Source organism: Falco biarmicus, chromosome 4 (genome assembly GCF_023638135.1).
Source record: "Falco biarmicus isolate bFalBia1 chromosome 4, bFalBia1.pri, whole genome shotgun sequence".
In the NCBI taxonomy this organism is placed as follows: Eukaryota; Metazoa; Chordata; class Aves; order Falconiformes; family Falconidae; genus Falco; species Falco biarmicus.
In genome coordinates, this window is record NC_079291.1 from 53,827,960 (window position 1) to 53,852,073 (window position 24,114).

The 24,114-nt window shown below is 40.7% G+C and overlaps 1 protein-coding gene across 4 annotated transcripts in view; it reads right to left on the reverse strand.

Moving 5' to 3' along the window:
• DPP6 (dipeptidyl peptidase like 6) overlaps positions 1-24,114 on the reverse strand; it is a 572,305-nt gene that overhangs the window by 132,548 nt on the left and 415,643 nt on the right. For all 4 annotated transcript variants that reach the window (XM_056336842.1, XM_056336840.1, XM_056336844.1 and 1 more), the window contains exons 4-5: positions 18,067-18,161; positions 14,581-14,655 (exon numbers count right to left, since the gene is read on the reverse strand). In XM_056336842.1, coding sequence (XP_056192817.1) covers positions 14,581-14,655; positions 18,067-18,161 — 170 coding nt within the window. The remainder of the gene's footprint in view (positions 1-14,580; positions 14,656-18,066; positions 18,162-24,114) is intronic.

A 24,114-nucleotide genomic window follows, 5' to 3' on the forward strand; every position in this document is an offset into this window, starting at 1 on the left:
CTTTCAAAACGGTCCTGGCACCCCTAAACAGTAACTCATGCTGTGATGCAAAATATGCAGGTGAAAGATGATTTGCCATTTGGCCTTTAATATCTGTGATATTTAACCAGGCTCTGAAGTTGACAAATTAAGAGGGAGAAGAGATTAAAGTAGAATGTAGGAAGGCTGCTGCTCTGCATTGGCAAACAGTTCACGTATTTGGTACCCCGTTATCTAACGAAGGCATGAAAGGGAGGGAAAAACAGGTTCATAAGGAAAGCCACAAGGAAACGTTAGCCAGAAGTTGTGTTTCTTTCTACTGCGTGCACATACCTTGCACAGAAAAGGATGACACAAGTCACTACCACACTGCCACACTGATTCTGCTATTGGCCAGTCACCAACAAGCAAATGTTGTGTTATCTTTACAGGTTAATTATGCCATTCGCACAGATCTTCCAGTAGAGAAAAAAAGATAATTGTCTGACTAAAAATACCTCACTCCTGTACTTCTTTATGGTATTATGTGGAGAATTAAAGCAGGTCACTGTACCTGTTCGCAGAATTTTCTGTATTTTTGAAGAAAGTTGACATCAAAGACTAAGTTTCCACTTACGCCAACATCATTTACCTTCATCAAAATTCTTTGTGATACCATTGGTTTTCTGGGGCTGTGTAACCTGAAAACTGATGAGTAACTTGAACCCTTCTGTTCCGTTAGGAAGAAATCCTCTTTTTCCCATTATGTGTTGAACTGGCCCTCAAAAGGGATGAAAAATCCATTCCAGTAACTAACCACCAACTTCTTGGTAATGCTTAATTTCTGATCCCTCATTCTCTCATGTTTTCATGATTTAGAGGACAAGGGGTTACCTCTGGCTGAGGCACAGTTTGCGGGAAGGTAGGTAACAGTCTTTTCATTTTCCTATCAGTGGAGATAGACCAGTAGCAGTATTCTCCTCAGCCCAACCGCTTCAGCAATGTATTACCACCTTTTTATTGCTAATAGGCACTCCATAGTAACCCGCCCGGAATTAGATTCTCTCAAAACCCACATGCTATCTATTCCTTTTGTGTCACTGTAATAATAAAAAAACCAACCACCACACCAAAATCCATACCGGTATTTTGTACCCTACACTCAGTGAAGCTCGATTGCTTGTGAGATCTAAACAAATCAATAAAGGCATATAATTTGAGGTCTCTTCAACATTCTCACCTTTCAAATTCATTGTGATACTGACCTGTTTTGTTTTCTTCTGAGACAGCAAATTCTCTTTTAATTCTACATTGAATTATCCTTTTATACTTTATCACTTCTCAAGTAATGTACCTCTAATACAGTCTCACACCATGTGCCAACCTGCTTCTACAACCCTCCAAGGAACACTGCCCATTTCTCTTTGTGCCTCAGATAAATGAGGAAAACCATAATGAAATGCTATCAACGAGCATTTCCTGTGCATTGGTTCAGCTGGCAGCCAAATAACCCACAGCTGTTACCAAACACCTGATTTGGGATGCCCTTTCCCACTACACTGTATTGAGCTGATCAGCCACATGTGCAATGCAGTCACAGCTACAGAAAATGCACACCAAGAGAGCTGTGCCCCTCCAGGGTGGTCTGGGGAGCTCAGGAAAGGGCAGAGATGGGGGAAATAAATAGGTTTGAGCTGGAAAGGTGATAAGAAGAAAGGGTCTCTGGGTCAGTTGGCATACGGAGCATTTAGCGACTGGTTGCCTTTGCTATAATTGTCTCTGTGTTCCAAAGGAACTAATTTAGATTCACGTTTGGGCAAAAGGAGCAAGATATCTCGGGAATGCACGTATTACAGTTGAGTTCTGGGAGGAAACTATTTTTCTTAGAAAGAGGAGGGGAGGATCCCAACCCAGCAGTGTAACGGTGCCTGGGTGAAATGACACAGCCAACACTGAGAGGTCAATGTCTCAGAGAGACCCAACAGGTCAGCACCTTATCTCAGTCACACCAGTGGGCATGTGGAGCTGCTCCACAATGTTGTAGAAAATCAAAGATCAGCAGTTGGATATCTCCAGAACCAAGAAGAAATTTTAGCAATCTATTTGGAGGAAATGCTTAATACTGGGATGGAAAGTGGAAGAACAAGAGACAATGGATCATCAGGAAGAGCCTTTGCATGGCTCTGTTTTTCAAATATGTTAACAATTTAATGTCTCAGACTGAAAATTAAATCATTGCAATACAAGCCTGAAGGAGCCTTTCTCCATAAGCTTGTCCTTGGTGCGTAGAGGACAACCAGAACAGCTCTCCAGTCACGCAGTGCTGTGAATGCCCTGTCACCCACACCAGAGAAGCTTCCTTGGAGCAACAATTTCACATCAATGTGACATCAGGAAGGGACAGCACACTGATGTCACAGGGACTTGCATTTTAGAAGCATTTGTGACTCAAGCTCAAGCCAATCGTAATCGGGTCATGTGCTGCAGGCAACGCGCACGGTTAATATGTAAATCTCTCCCACAGACACACAGGGAGGGTGCTGGGATTAGAAGCTGATTTTCCAGCCACCACCAAACCAAAGGTCTCTGAACAAGAAAAGCCAAGGAGTTACTCCTTTGCAAATCATGGTGTCTCTAGTTTGCAAAATAACCATAAATAAGGTGTGATGGCAACATTCACCAGAGTAATAGACAGACTGCAGTGTTGTGAGATAATGCTGTTACTTCATGTTCCACAAACTGATCATCTATCTCAGTTGTTTCATGATAATAATTCTTTATTAAAAGATATGTTGCCAAATTACACTTTTGAAAGCTTTATCCTGCTGACAATGCCGAAAGGGAATTTCAAGGCTGGCTTTAGGATTTATGACTTTGTGACATGGTGGAGGTAAACTGGATGCTCTTTTTGTTACAAATGCAGCTCCAGAACCAACTTAGGCTACAGGTATTAACACACAGCTCGTGTGCCAGATCTCACCCCTAGGAGAGCGTTAATCCAATCTGCCAACTGCTGCTGCACTCTAATACAGCTCTGCCCTGCCAAGCAATTACAAAAGCCTCCTTTTGCTCCAGAGCCACCTGTCCCTCACAGCGCTCCGCTGGCACCGGCAGCACCAGCAGGCACTTGCAGCCATGGCTTAAAGGACAACTGCTCCATTTTTACCTGGTAAATAAAAAGGCAGCTACAAAACAGTCAGATTTTTGCACCACCCTTTGTGCACTTGTTGCTCAGGTTATTGGGAAGAATCTGCAACTGTGTTACTAAGAATTATGAGTGAGGGTTATGAATAATGAGCTTGTTTTGATGTTAATCTTGGTTTTTTTTTAACTTTTATCAGTATTCTCATCACGTGGTATAAATCCCTAGGTTCCTCTCCCACTCTGCAGCAGGCATAGTGTAAGACTGGATGGAGATTCTCCAAGCACTGCACTTGCCTGTTTTATAGTACTCTTCAGTAATGTGGAAATGAGAATTAAATTATCTAGCATACAATTAATGTTGTGATTCTAACATACCAAACAATGTATCTAAGGGAAAGAAGTAAAAGATAAGCAAACAATATTACTACATAATAAGAATAAGAGTACAGAAGTAGCCTAGGGCTGAATAAAAGTTTTAGAAGAAGACAATGATTATTCCAAACCCAGGAAACAGAAGCCCTTCAAATCCATACAATCACACTCAAAACATACAACCGTGATTCTCCTGCAATATCTGTGGTCATAATAATATCAGTATTGGGTCAGACCCAAAGTCCACCCAGTTCACTATCCTCTTCAGAATGAAGACTAGAGTTATCTTATTTATGGTCATCCTTCCCCAAACTTTCCCAGGCTCTTGCAGTTTGCAGCTTGGAGCCACTCTCTTTGCAGCTGTCTGCCTTGAGGGATATCCCTATCATTGACCTCTCCAGTTGTTCTTCACAAGCATTTACTCTTCTTGCACCTACAACCTCATGTAGTAACACCTTCTTCCCAGACAATGATGCCAAAAGGCTGTTTAGGGTACGATTCCTCTGACCAGTCTTTGATGACTTAGATTTCCACCCTGGAGTACAGTAATTATAAAGGCAGCCCAGGGTAGCTGATGCAGATGAGTTTATGTTGGTCACAGGTACACTCACCTTCTGTTGTACACAAGGTACATACACCTTGACTGACACTCACCTTTGTTGAGTTTGGAGTTGCAGGTGTGAGGGCTCAAGGACAGCATGAGAAATCCATGGTTAAAAATCAATGCTTTTAATGAAACATTAGATAATGCCTTCTTTAAATGAAACATTTCTTGAGCTGAGCAGACTGAATGTGGAAAGATTCTAAAAAACTCTTTTTTGTGACACTTACAATGCAAATGGTGCAGCTTTGTAGCAATTACGTGAGAACCAAGCCATGAAAATGGGCTAAATGCTTAGTGTATCTAATTAATTTATTCACTTTTAAATAACTCACTTTAGTGGCAGAAATTAGCAACTACAGAACCACAGCATATGTTCTTTCTATTAAAATTTACTCTTAGCATATAAAAAATCCTTTTTCTACTATAGCAATTGAGAAGGATAATATTACAAAGATGTTAGTACTGTCATTGAAATCTTTTATGACGGTCATAGGCTTAGGGCACCCTTAGAAGTCTCAAAGAAAGGAATCCAAGACAAGAAAGATGAGACCTTCAAAAAGCATTGGAAAGTAGTAAGAGCACTGGAGTGGATGTGAAAGAAGAATGAAAGTATTCAGATACATGCCAGGAACCTTGGTCCAAAATCCTCTCTCTGTTCAGTGAAAGACTCATTTTCCAGTTCCATATGAGGTCAGAAGACTCTGAGCTGTGTCTCGATGTACACGTGGAACTAACTCACTGGAGGCGACATTGCTATTTTCTGACATAAGGAAAAATAAACTGAAATCACGCAAGACAGTGGGACATTTTGTGTGTCATCTTTGTGATACTGTGGACATCTTCCAGGGGCTAAACGGACTGTGGTGATGATGGGCATCCCTTCAGAAAGTGGGGGGAGCAAAGCAAAGAGGACAGGAGGAAGCACAGAGCATCCCTTGCTCCCTGCCTGCTGCACAACCCTTCACAGCACCACCGTCAACAGCATCACTGCACGGGTACTCTTCCACTCTTGCACGTAAAAGTCTGGGGACTCATGCTTTTAAAGACCTGACTAAAGCCCTATGATTTGTGTCCCTTTTGAAGAAAGAGCTTGTTTTGAGCAGAGAATAGAAGAAAAGAGAATAGAAGATTCCATTTTCAAATCTGGGTCATTAGCTGCCCAAGGAGGAATGTTAATTACTGGTTTTAACATAGCCCTGATAAAAGACAGCTCTGCAGGCAGTTAAAGAGATAAAAGGCACTTGTTCAGGGTAAACACAGAGCCGCATGCTCCTTGGATTTAGCCATGTAACTCAGCTAAAGTGGAGAATCTTTTCATCAGAAGATCAGTATTTCTCAGTACAGGAATTTCATTGGGGTGCCCTGCACAGGAAGAGCTGGTTTTCCAGAAGAGGGCACTAAATATATTTCCTGACCCCCCTACTTCAGTGATTAAAAAAAAATAAAGAGACGGGAAATCGGAAGAATTAGAAAATAAACTCCTGCAGGCTGGGGCTGCTTCCTATATTTCTGCACAAACACCAGAATTAAATTATTGCTTAGTTTGCTTTCTAATGCCTTTTAAATTACTGTTGTTTTCCCATTTTGCATCCTATTTTTAATATCTTTTTCCATAGCATTTTTAAATAACTATCTATACTTATCATAGTCCAAAACAAAGTGGGATTTTTATTGTCCCTAAAAACTTAGGAAGCAAAATTTGCTAAAACCAGGAACTCACCTGTAATGTAATTTTGAAGCCTCTGTACATTGCAAGGAACCTAGTTCTTTATTAAGTTCTATGTTGTTCCAGTAGTTTTCATATAGCTACATTTATTTCATTCCTCTTAAAGCAAAGAATGTTCCCCTGTGTTTCACTAAGATGGATTCCCATACGAGTGCAAGAAAGAAAACTGCAATAATTTTACTGCTGTCTATCTGATTTTGACTATCTAGGAGCCCTTGTACAATTACCTTACCTATGTTTTATTCAAATATAAATTGCAGATTATTTTTAAGATGTTTTGTGAATTTTGTTGGATCATTAATCTCTGCCAGTCTGTCTCTTCAAGTTAGCTCACCTATACACTCAGAAAAGGAAGTAGAATGAAAAATCTAATCTTATCCAAGCAAAGAAAAATTGGTTATTTCTGTACCATAGTGTTTTGCCTTGAGTGTTTTTATTTTTCCTTCTCTGTGTGATGAAAATCTCATTTGCTAAAGAAAATATTTACAGAGGAAGACTGCTGATGGCTGATACTGATACATAATATACCTATGTACTCTTGCATGACAGGCTAATTATTTCTGACTTCTGATATTACTGTAGTCTTCCCTGGAACTGTGGATTTGCTTTTCAGTTTATTGATGTATATCTGTGCCTGTGAATAAATAGAAGATACTGTTTGTTGGCCTCTGCTACGTGAGCAAGGCTGTCCAACTTAGTCTGAAATATTATTTTGCACTCAGTCATGTCTGTGCAATTTGTGCTGAAGTCTACCAGCTCAAATCAGGAGGCTTAAAGTTGAGCCCTAACTCCATTTATCTACATTATTAGAACAGCAAGAGTTTAATCCTTTGTTTTTAATAGAAACTAGTTAAAGCTCAGAGGTGGCACAACAGCTGAAGTCAGCATATTCAGTTTTTAATGCACTCCATTTCATGCAGTTAGTATTTTGTTGCAATAATCACACTAAATGACACTGCCAGAATGGAGACTCAGTGAGAAATCGAGATCTGATGCAGTTTTACTGAAACCATTGCTATAGAGGGAGCATGCATTAGCAAAACTGGACTGTAGGGAATGAGGACCGCAGGAAGACCTGCTGGGCAGAGCTTTGCCTCTCAGCTCATGCAAACACATCATATTGTGTTTTAAGAATTTATCTAGATCATCATTTCATATGCACCCACTTCCTGCTGAAAATATTCCCTAATAATGGGGAGCAACAGAGCTAAAAACCTGGGATCCCAATATGGTTTTATTGTTTGCTCCAGGAAGAAGCTGCAGCCCACAAGCAACCACAGTGGCTACTCACGATAAATGCAGGGTCCCCACCAGTTCCTTCAACACTGAGATGATCCCATTCCTAGAGTACCTGTGGGGGATGGGATGCTGGGCTGGGGACCCATTCCTTGCATTTAAGGGGTGCAAACACCTTTTTCCACGGACAATAAACACAGGAAGCCTGCACCTACCCACTACTCTGCTGAGATTCAGTGCCTCATTTCTCCTGTATTACGAATGGAAAATAAAGAAAAAGATATGGGAGATGTCATTTCACTCCAAGATTTTTGTCGCTGCATCCACCCAGAGTTACAGACCCTTAATTTTAAATAAGAATCCCCTGTCCCATGGCCCAAGGAACTTAACTACCGAAATGGCCCTGCAGTTTGTGCACTGAGTGCCTAACCCCACTCTTAACTCCTTGTTTAAGCTGGAAATGTTTCTGTAATTAAACTGAGCCGTGCCAGATCAGGATTGCTGCTAAGAGCAAAAAAACCCCACATTCAGGCTACATAAAGGAACACATTTTCTGCTGGAGCTTTGTAGGGATTTGAAATGAACCATGATGCTCCTCCAACACAAATAAAATAAAGAACAGGTCTGGCCTCTTCCCAACTACACCTGCTCCCCCCCCTGCCCCTTGTTAGTCCCAAATTTGTCCTGAAAGTTACCAATATGAAATTGTCCTGGTTTTGGCTAAACCATGACAGATTAGTTTCTGTAGTTTCTCCTTCAAAAGGGAGCTCTAGGATTAAACCTGTCACTAATTATTGCCCTACTGTCCTGTGTCCGTGTCCAAAAATTTCTATTCTAAACACACAACGTGACAGAAATCGGACAGACCGATGACTGCTGAGCAGTAAGAACAAATATTCCCATCACCTGATAACATGTTTACTCAATTAAAATGGCTATTCACCCTCCCATAGCAAGAATTTTTAATTTTGCAAGCATGTGCAGCGGGAAAAAAATTGGCATCCAAAGGGCTCTGCTGCTGAAGGTACAACTGAGGACACCTGAGAAGACAGTGTTTGCACAATGCTGTAATAGAGTTTTGAAAACCAATAAATCCCTCTAGAGTTGTGTGGCAAAATTCCCTCTCTCTCTGTGCCACTGCAGATATCAAATATTAATTAGGCGGAACCAATTACTGATACCAACACACAACAGAAAAACTCGGCATGTTGGTATGTCTGACAGAGATATTGCTACTTCTGCCTGAACTGAGATTCATCGGTAGGAAAACCTCCCCGTTGCCCAGACTTCATTTATTAGCAGCTTTAGTTTATTTAATGCAAGGTGACCGCAAAGTGCTGGTGTCCTGGGTGAGCTGCACACCTCCAGGTCCAACAGAAAAGCAAATGGAAGCAGAGAAATGTTTTTGAATCAACCTTCTCTGATGCCTTTCAAAATCCTCTTTTGTCTATCTCGTTGCCGTTCAGTGTTGCTCGCACTGAAAATAGCAGATTAGGGAATTTATTTGTGGTGGGCTTAGAGATTAGAAAAGATAGGCAGTCTTTCATAATGGGTATTTTAAGTAGACCAGATTCATAATTAAAAAAAAAACCAAAACAACAAAAAACAACCCACAACACTCTCCTTTTAAAATAAATTACTTGCTCTAAATTCTGTCAAATAATAGCTGCTGCCTCAGCTTCAAGTCCAAAGTAAACTATCTCCCAGAAAAATTAACCTCTCCTATGTTCTCAAAACTTCCTTGCTAATATGACACTTCTGGATACACAAGCTTTAGCTTTTATTATGTAAATGTAGCCGGACCACTTCTGATCTCCTTATTACTACAAACAGATAAAAAGCACATTATTGAACAAGGATATTTACTGATCTTGGCTGTTGAAATAATATGACTCAAAGCAGGATGCAAGAATATGGCAGAAGAAGGAGACAAAAGGTGGTCCCCACTTTCAGCCCTGGAGCTCCAGAATCACCTCGCTAAAGCCCCACACAGGTATGCTCATAAAAACGCTGTAATTTTCAGAAGTTTTGAGCATTTCACTGAAATATTAAATATTAGCTGAGTGCTATTAATAATATTTATTCTATGGGAATCAATTGAAGATGTTGTTTTCATGAAAAAGACCCGAGATTTAGCAAATCATCAGATCTGATGAGTGGCTGGTCTATGTGATTGCACTAATTCATTAATAACTTGACTTCTGCTCATCCCAGCAGCAGTGAATGACTACAGTCCTCTGGTGAACCCAGAAATGAGAAGATATTTTGCTTGAAGATAAACACATGCACAGATGTAATATCAGGAAAACTTCACATTATCAGGACTGATTTTTTTTTCTTTTTTTTTATGTAGGAAGTGAAACTACAGTTATTTATCCTAATAACAGGCAACTAATTCTCATAAGCAAACAAAGTTACACTGCTTTAGGCTTGAAAATGTTGGGGAAAAAGGTTTAGCTCCTAGCCTTTGATAAATGCCAACGCTGTCCTTCTATTGTGCAGCTTTACAATAGAAGAGTCCTTCTGGTTTATGAGCAACAAAGATTCAAAACTACATCCAAATAAACAAAAGGATATGAAAACTATAAATATAAGCTTTTTCCCTCAAAATGCTCCACTCAAAAATTCTACAGGTTTACAACAAACACCAAAAATTGAACAAATCACGAAACCAGGTAGCATTATTTCATGGTACAAATGTTCTAACTGTGCTCAATTTACATAGTGCAATCACTATATCATTTCAATTGTTCCTGAAAACAACATTGGGTGGGTATGAAAAAAGTAAATTTGAAATATATTTATTGCCACAGATAGAAAAAAGGTTTATGCAAACCTATTTGTAGCACTGGTAAATCCATTTAAATTAAGTAATAAATATCATAGCTATAATATTAGCAGTGTTACTGATGATAGTTATGACAGTGTCTAATTTTCAGAGGTATATTTATCATAATAATAGTTCTCACCTAACTCAAAAGGATGCTGTGAGGACTCATTAATATTTATACCCATTACTGTTTGGGAAATAACAAGCTTTATATTATTTTAATTTTTACACAACTAATTAAAGCAGATTGAGATTGTAATTGGAGCTGTAAGCACCAAACCTGTTCATTCCACATAACAACCAGACTTGGGACAAATAGTAAAAAATAGTAATAACAACAATACTAATATGCTGCTTTTCCTAAATAATGCTTTTTTACTTCATTCATGCTCTAAATACGAAGTCCAGGTTTTGGACCAGGGCTTTCTGAGCTCTCTTTGGTCCCACCACTCCCATGAGATCTATGGCAACAGGCAGGGAGAAAAGAAATACTAAAGTCACCACATAACTACTGAAAAAAAAAAAATAGTCAGGCCTGTTCTAATTACAACGATGATTAATTCTTTGCAGCTTTCAGCATTATAAAAATGCATTCCTTTAACTGCAAAATAGGTAATAGCGTCTGTTGTATCAGCTATAAAAGTCTCTAAGCCCTAATTGTTGTTCAGAAGACTTAGCAGTTTGGTCCATATTAATCAGCCAGGATTTCCTGTGTGTAATTGCTCTTAACTAGCTCAAACACAGTAACGGACTGGTAAATTGGAAATGAAGAACAAATAGCTTTAAGAAGAACCTCGGCCACTTTATTTCCTCTCTTGCATTACAAAGACAGCTATTCATAATAAAGGCAATTAAATATTCTCTACTTAATGTCTTACCATGTCACTCAAGAAAATCACTTTTCTTCTCATTTTCTTTCCTCTATTTCTTTTATCGCGGTTACACAAACCCCACTGGTAACTGACTACCGCGGAGGGCTGCAACGCCGTGTGCCTGGCTACTCATCACTATTCCTACACCATCGCTCTCCCAGTCGCGGAATTGAAGAGGTGGTTTGTCACTGGGCTACTTAGGAAATCTCTCATGGAGGCCACGGAGACCCACAAGCGTGATGCCAGCCCCAACACCACCGAGACCTCTGCTGTCTCCCTGGGAGGCAGGCAGGGAGTGCGGAGCTCAGGCAGCAGTGCTGGGGGAGCCATGTGCTGGGCAGGAGTGACCTTGACCTGACACCACCAGGCAGCCTTGACCCTCTGCACCCTTTCTGCTGAGATGCTGTGGCTAAACCTTGATTTGCTTATGTGTTTTGGGGTTACTGAGCTCTATAGCTGGAGCCCCACACACTTCTTCTGGTGAAGGATGATTTGAAACCATTGTTTCTCTACAGGTGTATTTATTCCCCAATGTTTGCCCAAAACTTACCTTGTGAATTCAGCCTGAGGTTGGACCTTGTTTTAGTGTAAAGAAACCAAAAACATACAAACAACAGAAAAATTGCAAGAGTATTTTACTGACAAAGCAGCCAACTGCCTTCCCTATGACCTTTCCAGAAAAAGACCAAATCTTCTGTGTTCAAGGTTAGAAAAGCTCCCTATTAGCACAAGGCTTACCCAGAATATTGCTGCCTGAAAGATTAAGCTTCTGTAAATACAAGCACTGCAAAAAAGCATTTAGAATGAAACCTGACAGCCCAACCAGCCACACTGTACCCACACCAGTCTCGCAACTGCGTGCCAAGCTTCCTGGGAGAAATATATTTTTGGGAACACACTTTAATTCATCATCCTCTAAGACGATGAAGAGATACAACAGGAAAACACACATTAGTTGCCTCAATATCTTTGCAAAATAGGTGTCTGCCAGTTCAGGGCTGTGTTGTTCAAATGTGGGTGTCAGTGCCATTACCCAGACCAACACTGAGCAGAGATGCTCCTGTGCAAATAAATAGAAAATTCTTAGAAGGAACTGTTAGTGGCAGGGGATGACTTTGTAGCATTTTCTTAAAAAACATTTCACTTCATTGAAATTTTCAGCAACATATTATGCTCTTCTGATTTGATGTTTATTCCTAGCTGTTATTAAAAATAGAGGCTGAACCCATTTGATATTAGAATTCAGCTATATAAAATATAGCTATAAACTATACATAAACTATAAAATGAGTAACTCATATTATGTATATGAAGATATTATACACATATGTAAATGCAGCATAAATGTATTGTGTGAAAAAATGATGAAATCATCTATACTCACAAAAAATTAAAAGGCACCACATCACACTTTCAAATGGCAAAAATGAAAGCAACACTTTCTGACACCTATGAAATAAGTACACAATAATTTCAAGAAGTTTCTTTTTTAAAAGTGTTTGTAGAATTAAATTTCCAACAAATGTCCTTTGCCATTACATTTCCTGAAATTTCCCTTTGACTTTGCAACAAGGACAACTGCCCAAGGCTTTGCTAATCAATTTCTTGTGTTGCAGAAAACAGCATAATTTGAATTTTGTCCAAGAATAGAGTCTGAAATGCAGAAAATGTGAAAAGCTAACTAACATGCAATTTTGTAGCCACAGTCTGCATACCAAGTGAGAAGAAAGCCGAATAAGTAATTTAAGGATTATTGCAACTGTAATGCACAAAGAGCCACCCAGCATGGCTTAAGGATGCAACATCAAAGAGTGAATCTCACCATCCCTCTGTTAGTATGCTTCTTAAAAAAAAATATCTTTGTACCCTTCACAAGCATGGATCTTAAAGGAAAAAGAAGGGGGGTTAATTTTGTTTGGTTTGGTTTGGTTTTGTTTCAGAAAACTTTCAGGAACTCTTGCTATCATAAACCCCTATATGAATACGTGAACAATTTGCAATGCTCTCTTCATATTAAATAAATATATATACTGAATGTATTTCACATCCCAAAATCTTCCCAAAGGTCATGTTTCCAGCTTGCCACCTTGGGTTTTCCTTTCTGGAAGAGGACATGGTGTGAGGAAGGGACTACCTGGCTGTGTGCTGCTCTTTCTCCTCCAGCCAGGTGCCTTAAGCACCACACACTCCGTGTTTCGCTTGTACCTCAAACCCACAGATCTGCAAGCGCTGAAATGGAGGGAGGAGGATGCAGAAGAAGCAGGTCCAGCCCACCCCTTTCCATCCCCATCCTCCTCCTCCTCCTCCACTGCCTACATCAAGCATTCCTCTGCAGGCTGAACACAGTCCAGGCTGCAACTTGGTTTCTTGCAGATCTTAGGAGTGTGCAGTCCTTTTGGTGAAATAAGGTTGAGAATAAAAAGTGAATTTCTTACTGCTGCTTTTCAGGAATGATTTTTTTTTTTTTTGTTATTATACTTTTTGTTGTTATAGACATTTCCTCCTCGTTCTTAGAGGAACTGAGGAAGGCCTCTCTCCTTGGGGCTCCTCCAGCTTGCACATCGCATCTGAGCAGTATCAGCAAAGGGCTGCCACAGCCAAAGGCCAATCTCCATTAAATAATTGAATTTTATAAAACATCCCTAGCACACAAGGTGGGGTGGAGGGGGTTTAGGCAAAGGCTTTGCTTGCTCCGTGGCCATGAGGCTGTCTTCCCCATATTTACATTTAACTTCACACTTCCACATGCATCTCTGTCTAGAGCTCTCCTAGGTAAATGCTTCGGGTAAATGAAGTCACACCAGCAATGATTTCCCAAGAAGCAGCCATTATGAATTATCCCTGAAGTTTCTGATACAGTTTTATTTGAACTTTTTCTAACACCAGGCATGGTTCAACTGACTTTTATAGTACTGTGAGTCAGGAGTAACTCCAAAGATGACAGCAGAGAAATCAGATGAGCAACAGAGCCACAACCTCTACCACCTAAAGGACCAACAAATTTCCTCTGGTTAGCAGCTGAAACTTGATTTATTTTACAGAAGAAGAATTACAGTTGCTAGTGAATTAATTATTTTCATTTTGAGGAATCAATGTAATTCTAGATTATGGAAAGAAAATATATAGGGCTTATAGTTTATCCAAGTAGTACAACATAGCTACCCTTCAATGATTTCAGGTCTTCTACCAGTAGGATTTAAAAAGAAAATAAATATTATTCATGTTGAAGAACTGCTTCCCATGCGTTTGATTCTTTAGTCATCATTTAAAAATGACTCATTACACTTTTCTTTTTTGAAGTTTGGTAGAAAATTCACCATAATCTAAAACTTAGTAGTAACCCAACAGTGATTTCTTACGAATGATTTATACCTAACCATCTGAAGAAAAGAATTTATAATGAAAGTGATAGCTCAACCCTAACTGCAGCACTGGGAACAGTGACACCATAATTAATGTATTATTTCAGTTGTGGGAGACACTGACAGTTGCTTTTTGTTCAGGGGAAGAAATTTATAGTGTGACTGAAAAAGGCACCATGAAAAAAAAAAAAATCACAGAAGAGGAATAGAAATCCTTGTAGCAAAGACATGTCCTTACAATCCCCCTCGCAAAGACCATAAAATCTTGGCAATGGCAGTGTTTCCTCTACGGTGTACTTTCTACCTCCCTTCTCTACTAGATGGCAGTATGACACGCTCTCAGAATACCTAAGTGAGGGGTTTTCTTTGTTTCATAGGAAGCAATTAATTTTAAATATCTTACCGGCATAGAACTGGGGGGTGGGGATGGGGGTGGGGGGAAGCAGTGCATTTTGAAATAAAATCTATTTACTTACTGGCTCAACATTAAAAGCAAATAGTGCATATTCCCGGTCAGGTGATACTTCATATCGAATAGCCTTTAAGGAGACCTAGAAAATAAATCAAACATTGAAATAAATATTTTTCAGTTTTCAAGCCAATGACTTCTACAACTAATTGTTATGACCATCTTTCTAGCAATGAAGAATTCTGCCAGACGAAGTGTCTTGAAAAATAATACAACACAACTCTTTTCAAAACCCAGAAATGTTAAGTGGGCACTTATATGCGCCCATTAGAGAAAGCATTACTGCATTGAGACTGAGAGCAGGCAGCTATCTCAAAAAATCAGGATTTTCCTTATGAACTTACTGCACAGTGGCTGGTGGGGCGGCTGCGGGCAGCAGGTAGCTGAAGGCTCTGAGTAGAAAACTCAGTTTAATAATTCCCTCCCAGTCCCTGCAGTCACTGGCCAAAGAGCAGGTGATAAAAACAAGTAAATAGCTGCTGGAGCAAATTAGCATAAAGAGCCACCACTACCTCTTCCAATTAAGACAACGCTGAGGAAAACCATCCCATTTCACCCAGTTATACAAGTCTTTGGGATGCTGTGGTGATACAGCTTTCCAGGTGCACCCTGACCTGGGTTCTGCAAAAAGCTGCGCTGTAAGTCTTCCTAACAAGAAGAGATGCCAAAATATCTTAAGGCTTGTCAGGAAATACCTTTTCGCTGCTCCACTGCTCGTTTGTATAGTGCTGACATTTCTCCTTTCCAGCACGTTTCGATATGATACATTGCTGGCACACACAGCGGCAAGGTCAAAGAGAGGTGCCACTAACACACCGCTCACCCACGGCTTTTTAAATCTCACCCTCTCACCTCACGAATTAGATGTGAGTCCTTGAGAGATTCCCATGGAGCAGAACGGAAGGGGGAATTTGGGCTGCAGGGAGACACACAGCATCCCGCTGGACGAGCCCTCCCCGCTGCCAGTGAGGCTGGAGGTGCTGCGTGGGCACCCGGCGCACAGCCAGAGGGGACTGGTGCAGAATCATACGGTTTGTGTTGGAAGGGACCTTTAGAGGCCACCTAGTCCAATGCCCCTGCAATGAGCAGGGACATCTTCAACTAGGTCAGGTTGCTCAGAGCCCCGTCCAGCCTGACCTTGAGTGTAAGTCAGTGTAAGAGTCGGTCTAAAGAGAACAATATTGTCTCAACATTGCCAACAGAGACCTGGAGATGGAATGTGGTCCTCATGGACACCAAGACACAAAGACCCTGGGAAAGAGAACTGCACGGTACGAGGAGGAGTACTATGCCGCTCCCTGCCACCTGGGATTGAATAAGGCCACATAACAGCTGTCCAGAAGATGGATCGCAACCGTGGTCATAACAACGAACCAGAAAACAAAAAAGAACATGCCTCCTGGTCTGAAGCTACCCGCCTCTGGGGCAAGATAACCTGGCTCGAGAGGGCAGAGACTGGCAGCAGTCCATGGACCAGAGGTGGAGCAAGGTGTGTTGCTTGGCATAAAAAGATGCCTTCTTAGCAACTGAACTTTGGAGATATTCCCCACCAAGGATCACGACGATCGGAAGGACCGGTAGGACGCTGCCTGGACCTGGGACCACAGGGACACCTTGGACCCGTGGTGGTAGCTATCATCCTCTTTCCTTTTCTTTTTACTTTACCTTTTATTCACTTTCTGTCTTTCTACCTATTGCATGCCGCTTTACGGGCAAACAATAAAATTGTGCTGTTTGATTGAAGCATAACCGCTTGGCATGGTCGCCTCGATTTTTGCGCTTCGAGATCATAGTTAAAGAACCATCATGAGTCCACTGAGTGGACCATGAGAGTCAGATTGCTCAGAGCCCTGTCCAGCCTGACCTTGAGTGTTTCAAAGGATGTGGCATCTACCCCTTCGGGCGAGGTAATGGACAGTGTGAGTCAGGCTGGGGAGTGTGAGAGCCAGCAGTGTCAGCATGAAGACAGATTTTACTTACTGTTATATTAATAACACGGAGAAAGGAAAACATGCCAAGGCAGCAAAAGTTTCTTTGACCCAGGGGTGGGAAGGAAAAGGACAAAGACAGCGTGCCTGGATAAGGTGTAACAGCAGCTCTTCTATCGGGACTTTCTGGATTGATGTGGAGGTGATGCTCTGCAGGTTGATTTACTGAGAGGGCAGAGGAGCAAGGGTAGGACAGGCAGTAGGGAGGCCATGGCATGAAAAAGTAGGATTATCTTGCAACACTGTGCTTTTCTTACAGATTGAAAAAAATTAAAACCAGGGGAATAAACAGAGGCCAAATGGAAGAAGATTGACTTCAACAGACCTCGGCATTAAAGGAAGCCAGCCCATTCCTTTAGCCTTAACAGCAGTGTGAACAAAGGGGTTCCACTCTGATAAAAGAGGACTGCTTATGTGATGTAGCAAAGGTGTAAGGTTAAATGGCAGCATGTGAAGTTTAAGGTTGGGTTCTGCAATAATAATTCAGTGATAAATTATTTGTCTCATTAAAAAAGGATTAATACTGTACTTGAGCTTTTTTTGAGTCATATACTCATATTGCAAAATAAAATCAACCTGGAATGTGGTTTTATAGCTTTCTTGTAGATTTACTTTCAGCTTTTGAGTTTCTAAAGCTGTTTTTGGCAGAACTTGGGTCATTAAGATCAGTCTTTGTTAGCCATCCTCTGCTTTTCACAATGAGACAGTACAACAAAACTACCTCAAGCTAACCAAAACTTTAAGCAGGTCCTGCATAAGTGACAATTTTAGCAGGACAACATGATTCATATGTCATCATAAATACGCGTAAGTGTATTTTACTTCAGAAATTAATTTCTTGCTGGAAATATAGAAAACGCTCTGACATTTAATTTACTAACTTCTGCTGCAATGCTGGCTTCATCTGTGATGAAAAACAATGCTACAAAACACTTAGATCATTTATAAATAATACTCTGTATCAGCAGTGAATTTATTTTCATTTATTTTAATAGCCACCTCCTAACTTCTTTTCCCAATAATTTCTTAGGGTTTCTCTCATATGCAACTCCACTTCCATTCATCAACACTATTCATAACAAGACTGAAATTACATCTCGACCATTAGGCAAGAAAAATCAGCAAATCCACAAATTAAAAATATAAATATTTGCATGGCAGAATGTGGAGAATGCTACCAAAAGACAGTTAATTATATCAATTGTCATTTCTATTAAGCATGCAAAGATGAGAATTCTGCATCTTTCAATTATATATGATATGCAAGACTAGTTTCAAATATCTATATGATACATTCCTGTAGCATGAAAGAAACTGAGCTTGCAGAACAATAACAAAAGCTGGAGCTCAATTTCACATTATCAGTCATTGTGTAGCCCATAGTATTACTGGTGTATCGCTTCTCCTTGACAATACATGAAGTTGAAACCAAACTAATTTTCTGCTTTACTGATTCAACTGCAAGAAACTGTGAAATTCTGCTACTTGTTATAGAAAATACTTACAATTTTTTTGTTTTCTATTAATATTGTTGAATTGTTAGTTTCAACATTCCTCAGAATCACTGTGCCATTCTGGTTCCTATAAATGAATTCATTATCTGCAAGGAGGAAAAAGAAAAGAACATTAAGGAAATCTGAAATTGTCTGTTCGTGTTGAACCTAACTATGGACTTGAACCAAAAGTACTGTTGGGAACTTCCCTCTAAAGAACACAGATACTTTTTTTTCTAACGCAGCCATTGCTGTGATGTTACAGTGGCTTCCAGGTTAGTCATTAACAACATGGTTAGCGCTTGTCATGTGTTTATTCTGCCATACTTTTGCAGACCTGAATGCAAGAGGGGGACCTGTTTTGAATAGTACATACGCAGCTTGCTTCATGGTTAGTGTAGGAAAAAATTCCAGGTCGAACACCACTCCTTATCCTTAAAGGTTTGTAAGATCCTCAGTTTCTGTAGGAGTTTAATTAGCCAGATGCCTGGAAATTCTCTGAAAGTTAAAAGCAAATCACCCTCTAACAAAGCAGATTCTGGAACCTAATATTGTGCAGATCTTCCAGCTCCACCCTTTGTCCTGCAAACCTACACCAGAAAGGAGATGCATACAAAGGAACTGCAATTTTCACATGAAACGAGACAAATTGGCTTGTCCCTCTGGCACTTTGGGACTACTCCAGCACTCCGGATATGTGGACAAGGACAAGGATCCCCTCTGGTGGTAGCTTCTGCACAGGCAGGAGAGAGTCTCCAGCTCTCAAAGCTCAAAGCCTACTTAACAGAAAGGCTGGGGTAGACACATGAAAAAAACTCCAAATGAGTAAGGGTCAAAGGTTCAGGATGAAAAATGTTACAGCAGTAAAGGGTTGTCATCTTGTCAGATGTCATAAACTGAAGTTCGAGTCTGACCAGTCCTTACATGCACTGCCCCACAGATAAAACCTAAAACCTAAGTCCCGAGCACATTTCCATTAAAATATTTGACAGCTTTTCTTGACACGGGAGTAGGGTTATTGCTTTTTTGCAACCTGGCTAAACTAAGATTGAGAACTGATGGATCCTACCAAATGCCTGCCTTCAGCTTCAGTTAGGAAAATGATTCCTCATTGCCTGCCCCCACTGTGACTACCCCAGGGTGGCTACCATGATGCATTCCACAAGTGTTAGGGACACATGAATGGTTAAACATTATCCACGAGTTTATGTCCTATGGGATCTATTCAAACATAGGCCCAACTCATTGTAACCACAAGCAGGTACACACTGCCCAGCTCGGTGTAACCTCCTGAAGACAACACTGGATACAGAGACCCAGTTCTTTCAAAACCTGGATGTATGGAACTAGCATACTCTTTCCCTACCTATTTCTCAGTCTTCTTTTATTTCTAAGCTGGAGACAACAATCCTCATTACAGTCATTAACCATCTTTGTAAAAAGCTCTGGAAGTGTAGATGAAAGCTTCTATGCTCAACTTATTACTATCAAAACCACTCATCTCCCACATATCACAGTTTTATATGTAAGCGTAGGAAGAAAAAAATCTTTTCTGAGATTGGGACAAATCATATTCTGTGAGGCCAAGCTGTTGCTGTAAAACAGATGATCCTTTCCAAACAGACAAGATATTAGAGACTTAGAAAGATTCTCAGTGTCCAAATCACAGCAGCAGCCCTTTACACTTGTAGGCAAAAAAATTCTCAAAGCACCTCTTTCTTTTAACTACAGAATAAATGTTATCAACATCTTCAGTGATGAATAAAATATGCAGGATCTGAATTAGATTAAGACTTGCATTTGAGACCAGAATAATGAAGAGAGCTCCTGTTTGGGTTTGACAGTATTAAAATTTTGTCAATAGTTCTGGAGTGTTGTCCAAGGGCATGGCACTTTCCTAAGTATGCCTTATTATACTCAGGACTTTACAATATTGCTTCATACAATTTATAACAGAACAAATGAAGATTCTTAACCCTGGGTGGGAAAGAACTGATTGAACAGAACGAGGACAGAAGTCAAAAAAGTCATAAGCAGCGTGAAGATAAATAATGAATGCTCATTCCCTGCTTTTCAAAAATAAGTATGGGGAGTTACTAAGTGACACCAGCCAGTGACAGGTTCAGCACAAATAAAAGGGATTATTCCTTCCCGCAGAAGGTAAACAAGCTGTGGAAGTCATGGTCCCAGAGGAGAGCAGGTGCCAGGACTGCATGTGGCTCCAAGCAAGAACTAGAAAAATGGAAGAAAAATCCATCAAAGATTGTGGGTCTTGAGGGGAGGCACTTTTCAGAAAGCCCTTGAACCTTCAATTGCAAGGGACTACTAGCATATCCCAAATTATCATCTTGAGAAATTCACCTACTTTCTAAAAATCTTCCCTAGGTATTTGCTCTTGTCCCAGGCCATACACCGGAAGAGACAACCTCTGGGGTCTGATCCAGCATCGACTTATTTACAGCTTTAACTTCCAGCTTCTGTGGCCAAATCCCTAAAAAAGTATTTTTTACTGACAATTTAGGGACTGATATAATAAAAGGTATTAATGCTTTCTACATACCTTGCCTTTATATTCTTAGGCCACTAGGGCTGAGGCATCATTTGTTATATGGGGAAAGTATGCCGTCCAAATTTTTTTTTCATTCCAGAAATAGCAAGAATAACTCAACTGAGAGACTGAATATTACCTGACTACAAGACATTTTGAAAAAGATTGCTGCTTTAATAATCACCCTATGACAACAACACAGAATGTTTTCCAATTACATACTAAGTTCTAGGCAGAAAAATCACATTTTAAATATGGCCGGCAAAGCATTTGGATAATTGTAAGCCTCTCAGGATATATCCTAATTACGGGGAAAAAAACCCCAACCTAGCAGTGAAACTCAGCTCAAAGTTCAGTACCCAGGTAAAGTAGCTTATTAATCTAATGAGTCTGTGGGGCTGTTAATACTTGGTAGCTGTTTCCTGAACATTGCACGAACTGATGGAAGTTACATTAGTGCCCGTAATGAAATTGCTACTAAACTTTTATTGCTCCCTGTGTTCCAGAAAAACATAACATTTTAATAAACTGTGAAACTTCAAGATGATTACATAAAAGTTGCTCCGTAGTTGGAAGTAGGAGATGAAAGACTTTCTCATTATTTGTTAAAGTGCAACAATTTTAAAATCAGGTGCTAATCTGCTGCATGTACTTCTGGTATGAATAAGGAAGAATAAATGAAGCAGCACTGATTTGTTAGGGCTGTAAATCTTGCTATTATATTCAATACAAGCCATCAACACAGCATTTGAATTAATGAACAGAAAATTGGTCTGCTTAAGAGAAGAACAAATTGTTCTGCATTATACTCCAAGCAAAACACCATGAGGTTTAGCTGGTCTGTAAGTTGTATTATCTTGGACCTCAAAACAATTAATGAATAATATTCCTGGACTTTGTTTTGAAATGTGTGATTTGTTCCAGTGCAAGAGCATTTATTTAAATGGGACATACCTCAATCAAAGACAAAAAGCAATGCAGCAGCCTCTGCCTGTAATGAATTCCATTCAGTGAGCTGATGAGAATTTGCAGCCTGATTTATAGTTGTCACCACAGCTGATAAAGGTCATCACTGCATCTTATTTTTCATACCTGCCTTTCTTTGGGGCTGGTGTTCAGTGTAAATGATGCTGAAAATTGTAACTTTCAGGCATAAAGCCATGTACTCCATTTCTTAACAGCAGAGTTCACTTTGCCAACTCCTCCCCCTCTTTCAACTTCCAGGAAGATGTCTGGTTGGTAGGATATATTACGTGTCTGTGAGTGTAGACACAGATATGTAGTCAAGCTCACAAAGTGACTGATTACAAAAAGCAGTGATACCTAGAAATAGCAGAGCAGCCTTGGTGCTGCAGAGAGTCAGCACAGAGGAATGGGGCAGCCTTGGCAGAAATTTTTAAAAACCTGCTAAGCAGAACGAGTGAAAGCAGAAAACCCAACACCAATGATATATTTGCAGTGTCAGAGTTTCCCAGCTTCTTTGTACACATCTTTCTTTTAAATTCAGTCAGGAAATACACGTGCAGAGAGAACAGATCTAGTGACAGGGAGCTCGTGCCCTTTGCAGTCGCTGAGTCCTCAGCAGGAACAGCACACACACGGGTTTGCTTAGCCTGGCAGCTCTGCCCGCTGGCCTCTTGTTTAGGATGAAACAAGACAAAAACATGGGATTTTTCTTAAAAGTACAATTCATTATGCCCTGTGGCTCCAGTGCAGGTTTTGCATTTTCAGGCATGCTACCTGGCCAACCCTTTCCAAGGTTTGACCATCAGGAAAGGCACAGGGTTCTCTGGAAACTCGCCCACCTGTGCTGCTGTGCTGCTGAACCTGCAACTGGCAGTTGTAACTCAGGAGAAAGATCATGAAGCTGTCACTGGTATCATTTGGGGACCTTGAATTATCAGCTCGATAGGCAGAGGCATCCTAAACAGCCAACAAAACGTTGGACATCACTAAGAGAGCAAGACAGCACAGATGATTTGCCATGATGTAAAACAAGGGAGTACAAAAACTCATGGGCAATTGATAAACTGTCAGATATTAAAGAAAAAAGCTAGGATATACTATCGATCATCCCTAATGCAGGGCTGCCTCATTATGAACCACTAAAAGGGGCCAGGCTTAAGTCTAACATAGCATCAGCTATTGCCGTGGTGAGAGATCCAGCACTGGGCTAGAGGAGCACTTGCCTGTGCCAAACCCACTTCTTTTTACATTGCAGTGTGTCAGACCAGGCACCAGGCTAAGCAACTCATCACAGTGGCCAAGAATGTCTGGGACAATTTTACTTCTAGGAGTAAGTTTGAGTGCTGGCGGCGCAAAGAATGGAAGGAATTGCATCCTGCTACAGGAACACAGATTTGCATTAATGTCAAGGCTCACAAATCTATGGCTGTACAGCTCCTCTGATGAGACTAAGTAACTACACGCTATCAGAGATGAGAGACTGGTTAGTAAGGTAACAGCAGGACCAGCATGCTTTCGAGGAGAATTTTCATTATTTGTCAGACATTACGGAGAGCAGAAAGCAGAACTATGTGATAAAATATGAGAAGGAATCAGAATTTAAATCCAGCTCTAAAAAATATTTTTGATGAAACTGTAATTTTCTATCAGTTTAGCAACTGACAAATGAAAAACAGAGGGGAAAAAAAATTATTCACATGCAGCAAGTCAGCAGCAGGACTCGGCAAAAGGCAGAAGGCAGTATCAGGACTGTTAGGACAGCTCCCATCATTTAGAGCCACAGATTTAGAGGAAAAAGCAACTTCCCAAGTCCTGTAGTTTCAGATCAACAGACGCGGAAGATAATTGAATGAGTCTTAGTCTGATGAAAGGCAGTGTCAAGGGAATTATTGTTCTCAATCCCTAAGATTAAGGAAGATTGGTGAATAAAGGGAATTTAAGTCCTGAAGTTGTTCTGAACCATTTCAGATAAGTAAACCTCCAGATACCAGCATGAACAACAAGCCTGACAAACAAATGATGCCATGTCAAGGGAGCAGGCGGCAGCACGTCCTGCGGGACTCAGCCCACATTGCTGTGCAGGGACCGAGGTCACGTTGCGGCAGGCCACGTGCTGCTGGGATGGAGCTCTGCGCTGGCGCAGCGAACGTCACCGGGCCACCAAGAGGGGACTGGCACTTTCCTGTTATTTCTCATCCCTGCTGCTGTAGCAAGGCCCTTGCTCGACCTGACCTCAGGCATGACCTATGGCAGCTGGCAGGCTGTTTGCATCTGCTGGGCTTTACAGTGGGGTCAGAACCCCTGGAAGATTCCTCTGAGCTTCGCAACCCCCTTGTCCAACCCAATGAAACTGATTACTGCAGCTGGAAACAAGTCAAGAGCCTGATGCTATCACCCTCTCTCTTCCGAAAAAAACAAAAGGTGTTGTGAGGTTTTTAACGATGGAAAGCAGTCAGGTCTTTAGAATTTTATCTTCCATCTGAAGGACAAGCCTTCCACCAGCCCTGCAGCACTGCCCACCGCGGTGCAGGGCATAACTCAGCACG